The sequence below is a fragment of the Amaranthus tricolor genome, chromosome 7 (assembly GCF_026212465.1).
Source record: "Amaranthus tricolor cultivar Red isolate AtriRed21 chromosome 7, ASM2621246v1, whole genome shotgun sequence".
Classification (NCBI taxonomy): domain Eukaryota; kingdom Viridiplantae; phylum Streptophyta; class Magnoliopsida; order Caryophyllales; family Amaranthaceae; genus Amaranthus; species Amaranthus tricolor.
In genome coordinates, this window is record NC_080053.1 from 28,681,241 (window position 1) to 28,700,185 (window position 18,945).

At 30.1% G+C, this 18,945-nt stretch overlaps 3 protein-coding genes across 4 annotated transcripts; 2 read left to right on the plus strand and 1 right to left on the minus strand.

Moving 5' to 3' along the window:
• Positions 1-733: 733 nt before the first annotated feature.
• LOC130817756 (auxin-binding protein T92-like) lies at positions 734-8,071 on the minus strand. Its single transcript, XM_057683620.1, has 5 exons — positions 7,808-8,071; positions 5,653-5,759; positions 2,975-3,178; positions 1,860-1,927; positions 734-1,126 (listed from the first exon to the last, which is right to left on the minus strand). Exons 1-5 carry the CDS (start codon positions 7,887-7,889, stop codon positions 1,021-1,023), a joined length of 567 nt encoding a protein of 188 aa, XP_057539603.1. The 5' UTR covers positions 7,890-8,071; the 3' UTR covers positions 734-1,020.
• A 2,924-nt stretch (positions 8,072-10,995) lies between these two features.
• LOC130818668 (uncharacterized) lies at positions 10,996-12,042 on the plus strand. Its single transcript, XM_057684826.1, has one exon. It carries the CDS (start codon positions 10,996-10,998, stop codon positions 12,040-12,042), a length of 1,047 nt encoding a protein of 348 aa, XP_057540809.1.
• A 2,232-nt stretch (positions 12,043-14,274) lies between these two features.
• On the plus strand, positions 14,275-18,928 carry LOC130818132 (probable receptor-like serine/threonine-protein kinase At5g57670). 2 transcript variants are annotated; one of them, XM_057684180.1, is made up of 5 exons: positions 14,275-14,617; positions 15,359-15,616; positions 17,345-17,502; positions 18,087-18,166; positions 18,323-18,928. In XM_057684180.1, the coding sequence occupies exons 1-5, from the start codon at positions 14,446-14,448 to the stop codon at positions 18,495-18,497; spliced, it is 843 nt and encodes a 280-aa protein (XP_057540163.1). In that variant the 5' UTR covers positions 14,275-14,445; the 3' UTR covers positions 18,498-18,928. The 2 variants fall into 2 exon arrangements, with proteins under 2 accessions (XP_057540163.1, XP_057540164.1); XM_057684181.1 differs by having other exon boundaries at positions 14,475-14,769.
• Positions 18,929-18,945: the final 17 nt, after the last annotated feature.

Sequence of the window (18,945 nt, forward strand, 5' to 3'; positions counted from 1 at the left end):
AACAATCTTAAAATAAAAAATTTATATAAATTTTTTTAAAAATTTTTTAATCTATATATAAGATATATTTCATAATGAGACCATCTCATATAAGAATTTATGAAATTAAAATTAATTTTATTTTATTCAAATATAAAGTCGAGAATTTTTACAGCAAGAGACAAAGATAAAAGGAAATATTGTTTTATTGGGTTTCATTTGACAAAAGCATTACTTGCTATATTCTTCTTAATTACACCAAGTGCAAGTGTAGTTGTACACAAACATTAATTTATCTCTAATTACTAACAAATAATGTGCATTATAAGAGATAAATTAAAGTTTATTCGTGATCGAATAAAAATAGATGATAAAATTGAACTTCAACATCATATTTAGACAAGAAGAGGAGGGACAAAAAATAGGGGGAAATGATAAGATAATTTTTCTTTTGTTTGTTGAAGAGAAAAAGGAAATAATATGAAAAAAAAATTATTATTAACAATATTAATTAAGGAAATTCCTTCACATATGATCTTTGAAATCTCTTCTCTCAAAAATTTATCCTCTTTCTTTATCTCTAATTACCTAAATTCAAAAAAGGTGTGTAATTCTTTTGAATAATGTTGTTAGGTTATGATATACAATGTATGTCAATATCCCATCAACATTTCATAATTCTAATATCATCCAATGAGTCTTACTTAACAAAAGGAGAATGGAGATGCAAGATCTACATAGATCATCATATAAATAAGAATCATTGTTTCTTTATACTTGCAACCCTTGTCAATACATGCATCATGCATGTCAATATACTTTATAAAATGTTAATATATTTATTTACATGCAAGTAAAATTTATAAGAAGTTATTTTATTAAAACTATGTGCTATGATAAATCTAACATTTGACTACTATATTCTTTGTAAGAAGTAATTGACTATAAAAGATCAAAGCAACACTTGTGAATAGAGTAAAGTGAAAAGATAGTCGCTCTAAGTCATTGATGTAGCAATGTAGGAGATGACAGAAGTGTGTCTTAGAGCTCATCTTTAACAGGAGAGTCAAAACATTGTTCATCCCAAAAGATTGGAAACTTCAGTTGGGCTGCAGTATGAGGCATAAGCCAGTCTTCATAGATGAACCTAAAACATCAACAACAAAGTTAATATTACAGAAACGATAACAAATAACTCGTTACATTATGTGCACTTCTAATTTATGTGAAATTATGGACGATGTTTGCTATCAAGGGTCAACCAAAAATAACATTTTGGTTATTACAAAGGTAAGATCGTGTATTCCGGTTAAGTGAGATTCACTTTTAAGTATTGGGGTAACGGAAGGTTTAGATTAACAGAAACAGCACATACTCTACCTAGATGCACGACAGTTGACTTAATATGAATCACAGTGCCTACTAATGTCGCCAGAAAATAGTCACGTAGCAGTGGAAATAAGAAAAACTCCCTTAAATACACGATCAAAGCTCTTCACATGTCCTTTAATTCAACTCATATATCGAATTCAGAATGATCGAAAGTTGGGGAAATAGTAAGCAGGCAGCCAAGGGCATATGCCAAAATATTGAAGACTATTTTAGAGTACAACCTCAAAAACAAGCAGGTTTGTTAGTTTACTTGACATGTATCATGCATTCCAAGACTAGTAGTTGAGAATGTAATCAGACTTGGGTACGTGTTCAAGTGTCAGCCTAAGCTATTTATGAAACTTTTCTATGGTTGGGAATGAAGAGGTGTCCGACCCTTGTCAGAGTGACAAGTGGGCGAAATGAAAAGCTTAAGTAACATAGAATATTTTACGACATGAGGAAAAAATCTCGATAATCACATAGATTGACTTAAAAAAGAATATTACAATTTGACAGGAGGACGTGATAAAATACACAGTATTTGCAGATCGCCATTGCTATCAGTGTTCAAGATCTGCACATCAAAATCAAATCAAGGGTTATCAGTAGTAGTTCATTTTTCGCAATAGACAATGGTGAATTAAGCATATGTATACAGCATACTATTACTGCAAGACAACAAACACAATATGTGATTTAAGCAAATCATTATTGAATCACAAAGTAACAGTATAAACAAAAAAATACACAAGATTTATGGGTATTTTTGTAACCCTTCATCAACCACCAAAAGTTTCTAAAAATGTTAATTCAACAATCGTGTCAACAACTACACATACTCCTCCACTTAAGTATTTGTCTGTCACAGCTAGATCTCTATCTAGCTCTACTTCCTCTCAATCGCTTTTGGATTCTCCAAATCCCTAGAATCCATGCTTTAAATCCTTACCTTCTTTCTCTCTTCAAGAAACCTTTTTATATGCTCTGAAAAGGCTCTAAAAAAGCCCTTAGGACACACTGGATATTCAAAGATTTAGAAGCCATACCACATGTCATGCACTCATGTCACTGATTCTGATGGAGTCAAAGATTATAGTTCTTTGGTTTAAAATTATAATGGACTATATTAATATGGCTCATTAATCATATGCACTTTTTATTTATGTAAAGTTGCTGATGATGTTTGATAACGAAACAACCTTTTGGTTATCACTAACAGGGTAACATTCAGTACATCCGACCCCTCAATACAACCCTAGATGAAAGTCATTTTGTTATCACTAACAAGGGTAAGATTCAATACATTTGTTCACAATTCTATTTTACTCGTAGACGTTTATTTATATCCACATAATGCCAGGTAGTTTATTTCTACAACTTTCAAGAGACTTCTCTTTCTTTTTGCCTTATATCTTTTTGCTTCATTTCGGAAACTAGTGTAAAACTACATTTGTAAGCTAGAACCTTTATAAAAATGTCCTTCATCTAGTTCTTGTTCACTGCAATATTTTGCCAAATTATGTGAGAACTTCATTGGTCAAGCAATACAACTAAAAAGCATCTAAGTATACAATTTCAATACTTATACACATAGGCACTACAATGGCCAATATCAGCTTACCTGGTGAACATCATTGACAGGAATAGCACACGTGCTGTTTGCATAGATGGGAAATTTTTTAGGTTGGCCAGGATATTTTCCATGTGAGTCTGACGCAAGATAAAGTGTACCACTGCCCTTCAAGACAACAAAAACTTCTTCACATGAGTGTCTGTGAATCGGTATCGTTGATCCAGGAGAAAATGTTTGAAGCCACACCTCAATCTGTCAATATTAGAGAAACAGGATAACATTTACAAACAACATGCATCATTAGATTCCTGCAACCCAAACAGAAGCTTATCTGGAGCTGAAGTTAGAATCACCATTTATAACAATATAAAATAAGACACTAAGACAATCCTTTAAGAAGAGAATATACTTCAATCATCTAACTAGAACAAGCACAAAACTGATATTCTTCCACCATATTCGCCGTTCCCAGAGCATTTCATTCAATTTTTAATGTCAATCATCCAAAATCATCCTTAGACAAGGTACAAGTCTTTCCTCAGCACACAGATAACATAAAAATAAACATCTAGTCTAGATAAATTTTCAATGAGCATCAGGTGTAACTCTTGAGGGTATTCCTCCGTTCTAAAGAATTAGCCTCATTTGCTTTTGACACGAAAATTAAGAAGTTAGCTATAGTGGGTTAAAGTAGTGGGGTATTTATAAGCAACAGAGAGAACATGGAGAATAAGAGTGGTGGGGCCATGTTCGAACATAGTAATCAAGTAAATTCATTAAGACGGGCTAAAATGGAAAATAGGGCAAATTCATTGGGAGGGAGGAGTATTATGTATGATACACCTAACACTGCAAATTTCAAGAAGTACCTCAAGCTTATGAATTATGCGTACAATTTTTTGCTTATATCCGACCCTCCTTATCTCACTGAAGCGGGAGCCACTACTTCAATAATGAAGGTAAAATAAGAAGGTTGAATGGATGTGAGAAACAAGAGGATCCAAGAGAGGAGGCCAAATTGAAGAAAACTAGCTTACTTCACACAAAATAATAGTTTATGTAACTGATAGAGTTTTGTAGTAAAACTTGCAAATTTGATCAATTGAATGAGTTTTACAAAATAATTTTATTTTCCTACGATCTCAATATAACACCGAGTTTTCATTCAAATCCATGAAAATACTAAGTTTTATATTATCATTAAAAAGTACACCTATATAAAGACCTAAACCTAGTAGAGAGACTATGATTAAAAAGAACACAATCAAATAAAAATTGACTCTAAGCCCCTTCAAAGACTAGAAGAGCACAGCAAAATTTCCAGTAATTTAATTTTCTCCAGTCAAATCGAGATGTATTAGTTGAGACTCAACAGGATAGAATGTTGAATGAATATAGAGGTATGTTTGTTGAGGCTCAAAGGGATAGAATTTGAAAAGTGGAGATAGATAAAGAATCATTATTCAAGTGCAACAGTAAAAAATAAGTACTTTCAGTGCTACGATACCTTGAATTGTGTTGTTTTGACACTATGAATAAACTTTATAACCATAACTTGATAGTTTAACCCCTAATTGGTCATTCAAATTGAGTCCGCTAATAAGAGACTTATATATGAATTACTTTGTAAAACTGTGTATTAGATATGACAAATAACTTCTATGAAAAAAAGAAATTACTAATAGTGAACTTAGAAATGTATCAGAAATAAATTTCACACCTTCAAATCCTAAATAGTCTAAGACATTGTTGCTCATGCATAAAAAAAATGATTTGTGGCTCACCTCCACTGGCAATCAAAAAAGAAGTGCGTGAAAGATGTTAAAATGGAAAGATGAAACGAAATTCAAATACTAAAAAATCAAGCATGTACTGCTAATGAAAAGCTTGAGATGTAAAAAGGAATATCCAGCAAATCAAACATTAAGGCTAGGAATCTGTAACACCCACTCTTCAAAAATCATTGAGAGAGCAAATCACTAAATGCAAGTGCACTTCTCTGTCTTTAAGTGAAAGTAAAAAATGAGAACCTTTTAATCCCATGTTGTATCTTTGGTTACAACAAATTAGAGCTTAAAAGCAAGATAGAAAGGTTCAAAGAAAATTTTTAGAATAACTTCATAGCAGCACTTCTTGTCATGTAACTGAAACTCCAAGATTTAAAGAATAAGAGATTTCCAAAGCCAGTACAACAAACCAAGAGCTTAACCACCCCAATATCTAAAGGAAATTAACTCAACAGTATAACCATAACTAGCTAGACTCCTGAACAAGCTTTCATGTAGCCGCACAAGACAAAACATAGTCAACATAGTCATATACAGCCCAACCATGTATTTTCCAATTTCAAACATGCCCTCGCTTATTCCCACCATATCCTTCTTTAACTATTTTCACCCACCCAACAAACTTCTCTCCCAATCTTTTACTTCCTTTATTCTACATTACTATCTTAATTAATAATAAGAAGGTTGTCCAAGGAGAAAGTAAAGTGTACAACAACATGACATTATCCCTATGCCAAGTGGTTGTAGCTTAGACATAATTTAAGAGGTCGAATGTACGCAACTTTGTCCTTATAATGAAAAGAAATTGTTTCTGATCATAACGTGTACTTGATTGAGAAACACATAAAACGGATAGTTGTTCTTTAGTCAAATGGAAAGATATTGGCTACATGAAAAAGGCAGCAATGAATAAAAATATGTAATTATAATAACACTTGCCTCTTTCATTCCATGGAGGACAGACCCAACAAGGGTAGTGTGTGAGAGGCCTTCTATACCATAGTTACTTTGTGGAAGCTCACTTATATTCCGAACAAGTGGAAACCCTGCATCAACGGCAAGCTAATCTTAATTTTTACATAACGGCTAAGCTAATCACCAAAAAAAGAGTGTGTCCATGTTCATTTAATATGCTAGTATGTTCCCATAAAAACATTACAATCAAAGAGTCAAGGATTCAATTTTTTCAAAGTTCTAATATATAACTACACAATAACACATTTACTTAATCACAGGTATTCAAATTCCTCTGCACAAGATTCCATTAGGTAAATTTTTCATTATAAACATGTTATATATTAAAGATTAAACATAAAAATGAATAGATATCTAGAATAACCAATACTAAAGAGTGTTGAAATAGTTAATAATATTTATATAAATGATAGTAGCACATACTATTGCAATAAGTAGGTTGATGTTATACTACTCCCTCATACTCTAATCAAATGTCTCATTTTCTTTTGGCATATTCACATTAAATATTTTATTTCCTTTAAGCTAATCCTATTTTGAGATCTCTATAGGGACTTCTGGAAGTCGAGGACACAAAATACTTTTACTCTTTGATTTCTCTCAAGATATCAATTACAACATAGATTTACCGCATACAATATAGTACAAAGAAAAAAATAGCATTTGAGTAACAAGAGATTGATGGGAATCATCAGGTTACAGTCTTGTTGATAAATAGTTGTTGGTTGATAGATAGTAGCTAGTAATTATATTCATTGATTTGATCAACTGATTATTCAAATGATTAACATGAAAGTGTTTGATAAGACTTTGCTAATATGCATACTAGTAAATGACAAGGGAATGAAATAATGCATTGTTAAGTTTCTTGTCCAACTACAGATTGATCAATCAGCTCTTCAAAAAGCAACCTTTTCACGCTTTTTATATTTCGAGATTTTGAAGTACTCCCTCCATTCCTAAAAGAAGTTCCCATTTGTCATTTTTGGGCGTTTGATTTGTTGTTCCCATAAAGAATCTTTGTATTTATATCACAAATTTTGGACAAAAATAACCTTGTTCATCCTCATTTTAATATTCAATAATGTTTATGGTCTCCACATATCTTTCACTAACTTTATTTTAACATTTTTATGCTCCTAGCGGTCCCCATTAACTTTATAAAAATATTCTTTTATTAGTTGTGGTTCCTATATTTTTTCCATTAACTTTATTTTGATATTTTTTTAATATTTATGGTCTCATCTTTTCCTCCATCAAATTTATTATTCAATAAAATAATATATCTACTATCTAAAAAATTATATATTTTTTAATTCTCGTGAACATTCCTGGTGAGAAATTCACTGAGGAACGGAGGGAGTAATAAATTTGTTGACCTTTCATACATAACAATTCCAGCCTTCCACATACTTCATGCCAACCCTTATTTTATCAAACAGGTTTAGATTGATCAACTATTTTATGCCAAATGCCTCAATTAAGCTCATTAAAGCTATATCTCTATTCATCAAGCAAGAGTACTTGATCTATTGTTATATTGAAAATTTATTTAGAATATAATTGACCAATAGAACAGAACTGCAGGTTGTAGATAAGAGTAAGACTTGTCTTCTCACAAAGCAGCAGTACACAAACTTCAAGAAAAATTCATAATCCGTTTCATTTCGGAAGTTAGTGAACATCACAATTAGGGTTTTGCTAGGATTTCCAGTAAAATAGAAAAAACTATCTCCAACTGGCACAGTAAAGCAAGTTTAGTTCATCCAACTATATGGCATTCAAAATCACATGCTACAGCTTCCTTATTCTATTTAAACCAGCTAGTTTTCAATCGTGAAACTGCAGGAGTTCTAAACCCATATCGCAAGGAGTAGGTTAATTGGCTTAGCAAACAGATTGTTTCCAATTGAAACTTAGTAGCAATCATCATCTACCATTCTCAATGAATCCTAAATAACCAGTAATGCAAATGCAAGACTTGGAACTTCGTTCACACTTTGAAACTCCAAAACCCTAATTTCTTTTACAATTTAGAATTTCATTTTTATCTTATAATCATATAATTTAAGCTCAAATTTCAGACAAGACTATGACGAAAATTGAATTGGAAACAGACCTTTAATGGAGCAGTCAGAAGCAAGGAAGGAATCTGCAAGATAAAGCCAAGTGAAAAGCACTATCATCAATAATTGCCGCATCTCTCTTTCTCTCCAAGATCATTACGATCGAAATCAAAACATGACAAGGAGATTTCTTTCACGCTATTCGTTCTCAACCTTCTGCAGTCATCCATGGTCTAGAATTTGTATGAATCCTTCGTTATAATTCTTGGGGGTCCTCAGTCCTCACTCCACTTAGTGGCAAGTGGGTCCTATTGTACTTCCTCAAATGGGCAAGAAAAAAATTCCAATGGCATATTTAGGTTTTTTTCGTTGGTATTCACTCTATTTGTTTTTACATATTATCAACTTTTATTTTTAATTTGTATTTTATTATAAATTTATTAGTTAAAATATAGTTAATTGGAATGTTATTTGATTCTTTTCAGTGCAAGTATTATTCATATCAACTTTTTATAATTTTTAATTATACACAATTATAGTTATTAAGGATTTAATAAATGCATAGAACAAACGGGACATCTGTGGAGAATAGGAGGGAGTATTTGCGTATATGTGCATTTTCAAATATCATCGTCATTATCCTACCCAGTGTATCCCGTTCACGGAATACTATGAACAGGGTCTGGGGAGGAAAAGACGGAGATAACTCATACCCATAAAAGAGAGCACAATCAAAGGAGTCCCCTAGCTCGAGACGATAAAGAGGCGTAACTACACGGGAATGATAACTTAAATGCCTGTAAATAGTTAAAAAGTAAAACCAACTACAAAAAAGAAACAAAAACTAATAATAACATAAACGAGATAAGCAAGAGGGTAAGAACACCAAAAGGTAAACTAAGAGGACATCAGTAGTCTAAAACATGAATATGACGCCTCCGACTAACCCTATCCCTAGTCAGACTCTCAGAGAGGTTTAACTATAAAATGAAGTTATATTTGCATTGTCTTAAGTACAAAATAAAGTTAAATATAATAAACCGTATAAGGTATATCATACGTACTTATAACCGTCAAAATTGTTCAAATTTTTTTAGAACTAACAACAATGTGGTTTTAAATTTTGAATTATATAGAAACTTAATTTTTAATCCACTAAAATAGAAAAAATCGTCAATAATGTCGGTGCTTCTACCAATTGCCAGTGACTCAATTTGCTTTAATTTTCAGTTGAAATCTCAATCTTTGGTAAATTGTAAAATTGAAGTCACCTAATGGTGATAATATAGCCCTAATTAAGCATTATTTTGATCAATTAAAATCAATCTAAAAACTCGAGTGAACACCTAAAAATTTTTTTTAGTAAATAGTTGATAAATGTAACCAACTATTTATAATAAATTATTCATGAAAATTTATTTATGATTATTTATTAGCATTTGATAATTAATAATTTTTTTCAAAATATTAACTAATTTTACTATAGTTAATTACAAATTTAAAATATTATTAATTAATGCATGCAATTAATAACATAATATAGTAATCAAATAATTATATATGTCATCAAAGATTATTCATAATTATTATAACATCCAATAAACAACACCAAATTTATAAAATATATACTTTATACGAAATTAAAATGTCAATATCAATCAAGCAACATTCATTGACCAATTAATAAGACGTATATACAAACTTTCATGTGCACATTATAACAAAGCATGATAATTATATGTTAAATAACACATTTTGATTTCTTGCACATCAATTTAAATTGAGTGTAACATATGAAATGATTTTCTATATTGATAACTAAATGTCAATTAACTTAATGATAAAGTTATATTGAGAATTTTATTAGTAACCAATTATCAAATACTCCCTCCGTTCTTTTTTTATCCTCTACTTTGGGTTTTTCACACATATTAAGAAAGATAGAACCTTTGGATTGTAATGGGTATTATTTTAATTAAATAGTAGTGTGAAGTAATGATTGTATTGGAAGTATGAGGTTATGGTGGGTATTATTTTATTTAAATAATAGTGTGAAGTAATGATTGTATTGAAAGTATGAGAGAGAAAATAATTATAAATAAAAAAAAGGGGTACATTAAAGAAAAGAGGGGTTTTAAGGGGTAAAAGTGGGATAAAAATTTTCTAAAAATAGAAAGTATTGTAAAGTGGAAGAACTTTTGAAACTACCCGTTATAATAATGTGGAAATCAAAAAAGAACGAGGGAGTATTTGTTTATAAGATTAATTTTTTTGATTTTTAATTTTTTTTTAACATTAGCAATTATAAAAAAAATAAGCTTTTCAACATCAAAATAATCTAAAAATCTTTACATTCTATCAAAATTAAATGCAAAAATGTAAGAAATGATTGTATTGAGATGGTTTGTTTGGTTATTAATGATAAACATGGCTCCAAAATAGAGTGAAACACTAGCAAAGAAACAAGGCATAAACCAACTCCAAGAATAAAACATAAAGTTGTATTTAATCATTGTTGTTGGAACTCCTCTTAGAGTACCCACAGCCATTAACTATTTGGGTGGTTATTAAGAGAGAGAAAATAAAAATATAATAAAATATTGAGGAGAGAGAAATTATTGGGGTATCAATAGAATAACCAGGTTATTCAAATAACCGGTTATATATATGGTCATGCAAATTTTTTTTTGCTTTTTGGTTGACATGGATGGCTAAGATTTTGACACCTAATACAAATATCAATGGTTGAGATTTGCTCTGAATTTATAACCGTTGTAATTTTTGTAACGGCCATAATTTTTAAAATACAATTCTTAAAAAAAAAATACACGAACGGCTCTATTTTATTTTTCTCTATAAAATGAGCCCAATATTGAAGTATTTTTAAACAACTTTTTTTTAAGTGAAAATTACTCTTCTTATTAGCAAATTGTGTTAAGATGAACATTCTTAAATCTAACAGAAAAAAAAAATCCACAAAATCTCATAACTCATCACAGCCCCAAAATAATCCAAATCCTCAACCTTACTATTCAAATCTTTCAATTGATTCAACTCAGATTTAGATATAAATTTTCAAAATTTTCCAAATTACGGTTCACAAAATCTCAATTTCTCAAATCCAAGTACTTTCACTCCGTTTCCTTTTTAACCACCACAAAATCCTAATTATTCAAATTCTCTAAATGTTATCCCATCTTTTGAAAATATTCAAATCTCTCAAATTGATTGAACATTTCCCATGTCTCAACATTTTTCTATGTCACAAGGTGATGGTGCATTTCCGAGTTTCGATTGTTCATACACATCGAATGCATCAGATGACGAAAATGAACCAGAAGTTGAAGAAGGCGAAGGTAATGAAAAACGGATTAGTGCATCTCTTGCAAGAGATTCACTTCAGCATTTTGTGGAAGTAATAGTCTCTTACTTTAGTGATGAATACCTTCGAAAGCCTAATGAAGAAGATCTAGTAAGACTACTAAGGATTGGTGAACGTCGTGGATTTCCTGGCATGTTAGGTTCTATTGATTGTATGCATTGGAGGTGGAAAAACTGTCTACTTCGATTAAAAGGTATGTTTTCTGGAAGACCAGGTAAACCCACATTAATCTTGGAAGCTGTGGCATCATATGATCTTTGGATCTGGCATGCCTTTTTTGGGACACCAGGTAGTCGTAATGATATTAATGTTCTTGATAGATCCCCATTGTTTAATGATGTTTTTGAAGGTTGTGCACCCTCTATTAACTATGTTGTGAATGGTCGCACATACAATATGGGATATTATCTCACTGATGGTATATATCCTACATGGGCGGCATTCATTCCTACAATATCACTACCACAAAATGAAAAAGAAGGTCTATTTGCCAAAGTACAAGAAGCTAAACGAAAGGATGTTGAGCGTGCTTTTGGAGTATTACAAGCTCGTTTTGCAATAATACGGAATCCAGCGCTAGCTCGTGACGCATCAATGTTAGGAAAAATAATGATAGTGTGTATTATTATGCACAATATGATTGTTGAGGATGAAAGAGATACATATAAAACGTATTACGATCCAAATGAATATGATCAAGCTACAAATGCGTCTTCAAGTAATGAAAATATTGAAGAACCTTTTCAGTTCCAAAATAGCAACAACCGAATTGCATGTTTGGAAACTTACATGTCTAATAGAGCACGTGTTCGTGATGAAGCTATGCATAAAGCATTGAAGAAAGACTTAGTTGAACATAAGTGGCTCAAATTCGGTGTTCAAAGTAGGGGCAACAATATGCATTAATAGATGTGTAATCGCAATATTATATCATTGTGTTTGTACTTGTTCGCGGTTCGTTATTATCTTTCAAAGACTTTTGTCATTTGATAGAATATATATGCATGATTTTTATTATTGTGGAATGTAGTAGGGTTACAATTATTGTTTGTGTCTTAATTAACGACTAATTACGTACTAATTAATATCAAAATTGCATTATTTTTAAATTTTTGAGATTTTATCTAATTAATGTATGCTAATAAATAATTATTAATTTTGAATGATTATTACCAAATGCATTATTTAATAATAATAGAATTTAAGTAATAAATTGTGTGGTGGGGTTGGGTAAAAGTAGGAGAGAGAAAATGTATAACCAAAATATTATGGTTAACTATTGGCATACATTGGTTATTAAATGGTTATAAGAGTGGTTATAAGTGAGGTGGAAGATGGACAAAATATTAAAATAATCAATAACCAAGATGGGGTTGGACAACCATTGTGTATGCTCTTAGGGTGGTCCACTGCCAGCTCTTTGAACCAAAGTTCCCTCCTACAATTATTTATTTTTCAAATGAATGTCTTGTCTCTCCCCCTCCTCTCTCATTAACACCTACTTTTAATAAATGGAGAAATTGTTGTGTAAAAAAATAACATGTACTAGCAAATTAGGGAAACTAATCATCAATTGAGGGAAATATGTTCTTATCCTGGTTGGGAAATATGTTCTTATCCTGGTTGGAGCAAGTACGAATATTTTCTGATAAAAGTGTTGAGTTTGATTTTCACCAAATTCTCATCTCTCATTAATCTACTTGTAATAGAAATGTCAAAATGGACTTATGTGTGCAGTAAGCATTTCTCTATACTCATACTCATTTAAAATTTTCATACCACCACCTACTCACAACTCACTGTGAGTAAAATTTTCTACCTTGCCTGGGTATGCACTCAAAACCCATTTCTACTCACTATGGTCAATTGGTATATCCTTCATAGGTATATTCACCTTAAAAATGACTCATACTCATTCTATGTCCACGTATATATGCATCATACTATCGTAATTCCTTACAATGTTATTGTATATGTAAGTGTATTAAAATCATACAATGTAAAAGATAAAATTAACATCCTTAATTGTTTGTGAATAACTTTTAGTAAAAATCTACAAAATTAATAAAGTACTTCATTATGAATATAGAGTGGGGCGGGTGGGTAACATCCACCAACTACCCACTAGGCCACTATGACGGATAAGATATTGCATATTCATATCTAACACTACTCATCAAATTCATACTTACATTCACGACTTGTGCAAATACAATATCTATATAATATTACCCGCCTAACATGCCTACAATGAAACTTCTTAATAAGGAGGATTTACGTTGTATATATTTGTGCTTTTAAGTCAATGGACTCTTGACTCTCGTGTGCATAGAGTATTACAGGAATATATAACATATCCTGAGTACAACTATTAGCTTAAATTTTTAGTTGAAACCAAAAATATAACATATTATAAAAGATATAACATATTGTGTAGTACTTCATATAACATAACATAAACTTATAACTATAAACTTATAACCATCGATTTAAGTTGTTCAAAAAATTAATCTCTTAATAAGAAATTAAAAACTAATATAACAAAAGATTATTAAATTCTGTCAATACACCCCTCACTTGGTCTTAAAACTTCCTAGAAAAATTGTACTACAAGACTCTACAAGTCTAATACCAACTACTACTTTTTCCCTATCATGAATTTTGCCCTATTTTGTAGTTAGTGTCATTAAATTTACGTAATGACCCATATTTATTCTTTAATTTTTATTTATACATTTAATTTACATTATTATCTCATTTGTATATTTTTTTCACTATCCAATAAAATATACCAATTTACCTATATTTATAGATTTCACCACCAAAAAATGTCTATTGGCAAATTTAGCAGGACGTAAACATATGTGTTTAAAATAAACACGACAATTCAACTTTAACCCGATTTCGTAACTAAATCCAACTTTAACCAAATTGTAATATCAATGGGATAATTCAAATAAACCCATCTAAAAAGAAGAGTAGTTAATAGGATGAAAAGGGCATTAATTTTCAGAAACCAGAAACACACCTTTCTTGGACAATGTACATTAACATTTTCCCCTACTTCTTCTTTATTCCTCCCTTTCCCATGCATTTAAACACCAACTAACTATACCCAACTTCACATTTCTTCATACCTCAATTTACTCCCTTTCATCTTTCTCTCTCTACCTCAACCAAAATAAATAATTTTTTTTTAAAAAAAAAGAAAACCCAGAAACAATCAGACATTCATTTGACTGCTGTTCTTCAAATCAATGCTGTCCCCTTAAATCCTTACATTTGTTAGATTATAACATAAAATACAATATGAAGTACATTCGATCTGCAAGCTTGAAGCGTTTATTCTCAATACGACGTCGTTCTACAGCTTCTTCTTCTGAAGAAACCCAGTTTTCTGATCATGATTTTCTTATGAAACCCACTTGGAAATGTTTTTCCTTTGATGAAATCTTTATTGCTACTAATGGCTTCTCCTCAGGTTCTTTCCTTTTTAAAAAAATATTTTTTTGAAACGGGTTATAATATATAAGATATTTCGAGGCCTCAACCATCAATATAAGTTTTTGATTGAGTTGGTTTCAACGTGACCCTCATATTCAAGTGGAATGTTCTACACCAGATATGAGGAAGGTTTGTGATGCATCCACACATTTCGTCGGATTCTTGTGTGAAGAAACGTGTGAGAGTATATAATATTTTATGGAGCTCAACATAGTATTATAAAAGTGAAAATTACGGGTTTTAATCTTATTCAACCTTTTTTTCAAATGAAATTATTAACGTCAAATGTAAAAAAAATTATTATATTCACACTTTAAACTTAAATGCTTTTATGTAAGGAGGCGTGATAAATTTAGGGTAAATAAAAATAGCTAGTCTCTTAAGATCGTCTTTTTGAGAGACATATTTTAAATCTAACCCATTAAAAATTAATGGCTATTTACCGTATTCATAATGTCTACTTGTATTTTCTTTAACGTTTACTTAAATTATCCTTAATATCTAAATTTAATATATGTCTAATTACATTATTCTTAAACTTACAACATTTTAAAAATTATATAATGTGTCGGCCTAATTAGAGATGATATGTTAAAGAGACCGTCTCTCACAGGAATTTGTGAAATAAAAATATAAAATACACTTCTATTTGAAACTTTGGGGCGGATATTCATCTGTGCAAATACGCTGAAGCCTTTTTCATTGTTGTATTGAGCAGATAATTTGGTGGGAAAAGGAGGGTACTCAGAGGTATACAAGGGAGAATTAGAAAATGGGGAAATGGTAGCAGTAAAGAAGCTAACAAAAGGCAACAATGAGGAAAAGAGAGAAAGAGAATTCTTGACAGAATTAGGGACAATTGGACATGCTTGTCATCCTAATGTTTCTTCTCTACTTGGATGTTGCATTGATAATGATCTTTATCTTCTCTTCCCCTTTTCTCCTAGGGGCTCTACTAGGGTTGATTTTGGATTAGGTATTTTAGATCGGTTTGAAATCATAATTTATGTCCATATTGTTTTTACATAATTGTAAATTATTTTTTAAGTCGGGTCAAATTGAAATTCAATTATAAAATCGGATAAATTTCGGGTTATTAAAATTATTTCAAACGCCTCAACGTAACATTCGGTAAATACAAATTTTAACTTGTTTATAGTTTAAAAATATTAAGATTATATACGAATTCAACTACCATTTTATTGGTTTTGGACTTTTGTGTTGTTAACTTGTTATATCAATGATTTTTTTTTTTTTTTTTTTATTTTGATTTTCAATTATGAGAAAGATAATAATGTTTATGTTAGAATTTTATAATTTTTAGGATTACATGAATGTAATCGTTATCTTTCTTTTTAAGATGAATAGTATATTAGGTTAGTGTTTTGGTATTGACACTAACGTTTTGGATTACCAACAATTAAAGTGGCTCTTATTTTGATAATTATTATACTTATAAAGTAGTTTAAGTTTAAGTGATTTTGTCCTATTTATTTTTAACATGAAAATTTAAAATTTTAGTATAATGAACTAAAAGTATTAATTAGGTCAAATTAAAATAAAAAAAATAGACAAGTTAAGTGAAATTTGAGAATTTAATACTCCCTCCTATTCAGTTTATGTGTCTTATTTTCTTTTATTGTCAAGTTATCTTAATTGTCTCATTTCTATTTTTGGTATGGGGTTTTGACTTTTATGCCCTTAGTAGCTTTATCATATTTTCAATTATACCCTCCATTACTTATATTAATTTTCCACCCTTATATTAAAAACCCATAATACCACTCTATTTCCTACATTCCACTTTTGACTCTCCTTAAAATCCGTAAAAAGTCAAATAGGACACATAAGATGAATAGTATGGAGTAATATATACAACTAGTTCCTAATCCAATTACTAACTACTTTTATTGGTTCATCCAACATATGGAAAAGTACAAATTATTGGCTACTTTTTAGTCATAATCTTCCAAATACTTTTAAGGGGATCTTGACTTTATAGAAATATGTTTTTATATATTTATATTTTATGTTGATTGTATACAATAAAAAATTTTTAGAATTAATTTTGCTTGAAATTTAAACTAGTTATTGAAAGTATAAGATTTAATTTTTATGGTTTTGTTAATTTAATTGAGTATGCATTCTTTTTTATAGTTTTAAATCATTAGAAATTTTGTATTTTTACAAAGTTTGAGATGGTAGAAAATGAAAATGAATGAAAAAGAACAATTTACATGGACAACCATTGAAATTAATATATTAATTTACGTAGCCGATTACAATCTTTTGAGATTAAGGTTTCAATATTGCTATTGTTGTTTGTGATATATATTCCGTCTAAACAGGAGCCGCTTGGCAATAGATAATAACATATTATTATTATTATTATTAACATTTTATAGAAGAAAACATTACAAGAAGTTGGTAGGGAGTCGAGCAACAAACTGAGCACCTACAACCTTTTGAATACAATAAATTAGTCTGTGAAAAATATATGCTTTAGACTCAGTGCTACCAGAGTTACTCAAAGAAAACGAATAAATGATGCAATCTTGGATAACAGATATTAGTGCGTTTTCACCTACCAGAGTTGTTGTTGTTATTATTATTATTATTATTATTATTATTATTTATTTTTTAAATTTTAAAATTATTGATGGATTGTTTGATTTGATTTAATTCTCCTCACAAACATATGTAGATCATAGTATTCCTCCAATGGAATGGGAAGTGAGGCACAAGATAGCAATAGGTACAGCAAAAGGATTGCATTACCTGCACAAAGTTTGTCCAAGAAGGATAATTCATAGAGACATCAAGGCCACCAATATTTTATTAACTCAGGATTTTGAGCCACAGGTAATTAATCTTTTACTTGCATAATGTTATACTAATTAATTAATTATAAAATTAACGGAACTAACTCAACTAAACTTTTAAATCGATGGTTATATTACTCTATCACTTCCTTATACGACAACTCTTAGACTAATATAGCGTGAATAAAACAAATTGTTTTCTCAAATCTGACTCTAAATATACCATTTATAAGATTCGCTATTTTATTTTGTATTATAATGATAATTTGGTATGTGGTATTAATGGTGGTAATGAGAATGAAAACTAGTGTAATTTTAGTTGAAAATTTTTTTGGCTACCTAATAACCTTAATAGGCATGCTTGTCCAACTTCAATCATCTCATTTTGTTCATAAAATTCATTCCAATGCATTACCATTGGGAGATATAGTATTAGGTGGTAATAAAAATTTGTAAAAGAAAAAAAATTGTGATCAAAGTGTCATCACTTATCACCATGAGAATAACATAAAACTTTTGATGAAATTTTATGCTATAAATTATTCTCATTACCACTGTCCAAACGAACCGTTAATATACTAAATACAAATAAAAATTATGATTTGATTATGATAACATGAACAGATTTCTGATTTTGGCCTTGCAAAATGGTTGCCAACCCAGTGGAGTCATCATTCAATTGCTCCCATTGAAGGAACTGTTGGGTATTAATTTTCTGTTCAAAAATAATCTTATTTCATTTGGGTAACAATAATTTTTTTACTTCTGTTCCTAACATTTTGCATTTTGCAATAATTATTTTTTGACATTATTTATTAATTGTTTTTAATTTAAATATGGTAAGTTGATGCAATGTGCAGATATTTGGCTCCAGAATATTTCTCCCATGGGATTGTTGATGAGAAAACGGATGTATTCGCATTTGGAGTGTTTATATTAGAGCTTATCTCTGGTAGAAAACCAGTTGATGCATCTCATCAAAGTTTACGTAATTGGGTACGAACCAATTTTTTTTTTTTTTTTTTTAGATTTTAAAATATAAGACTTTAAAAAGTAAAACCCTAAAGTAAATTTAACGAGGTTGCCGCTTAGTGTTAATAAATTTAGGCTATTAGGATTTAATTATATTGCAAAAATAATTTAGTTATGTGGGTAGATGTTAGTGGTTTATGCAGCTTGTGAGTAGCTATAACTATATAATTTTTAAATAGAAACAATTTAAAAATAAATAGAAAGTATTATATATATATATATATATATATAGCATATACTACAAATTTACAATATGTTAAATTAGGCTGGACTTATTGTGAATGTCAGCATATTAACGGAGGACACAAGTGCACACACTTCATAAGCTAAGGAGATATATACCATCCCAAAACCATATGGCAACGGGAAGAAGGTCTTTAATAGCTTATAAAGCGTGCAGACCATTTTCAATTTATCGATGTGGGAGAACTCATCCCAACACAATATACAC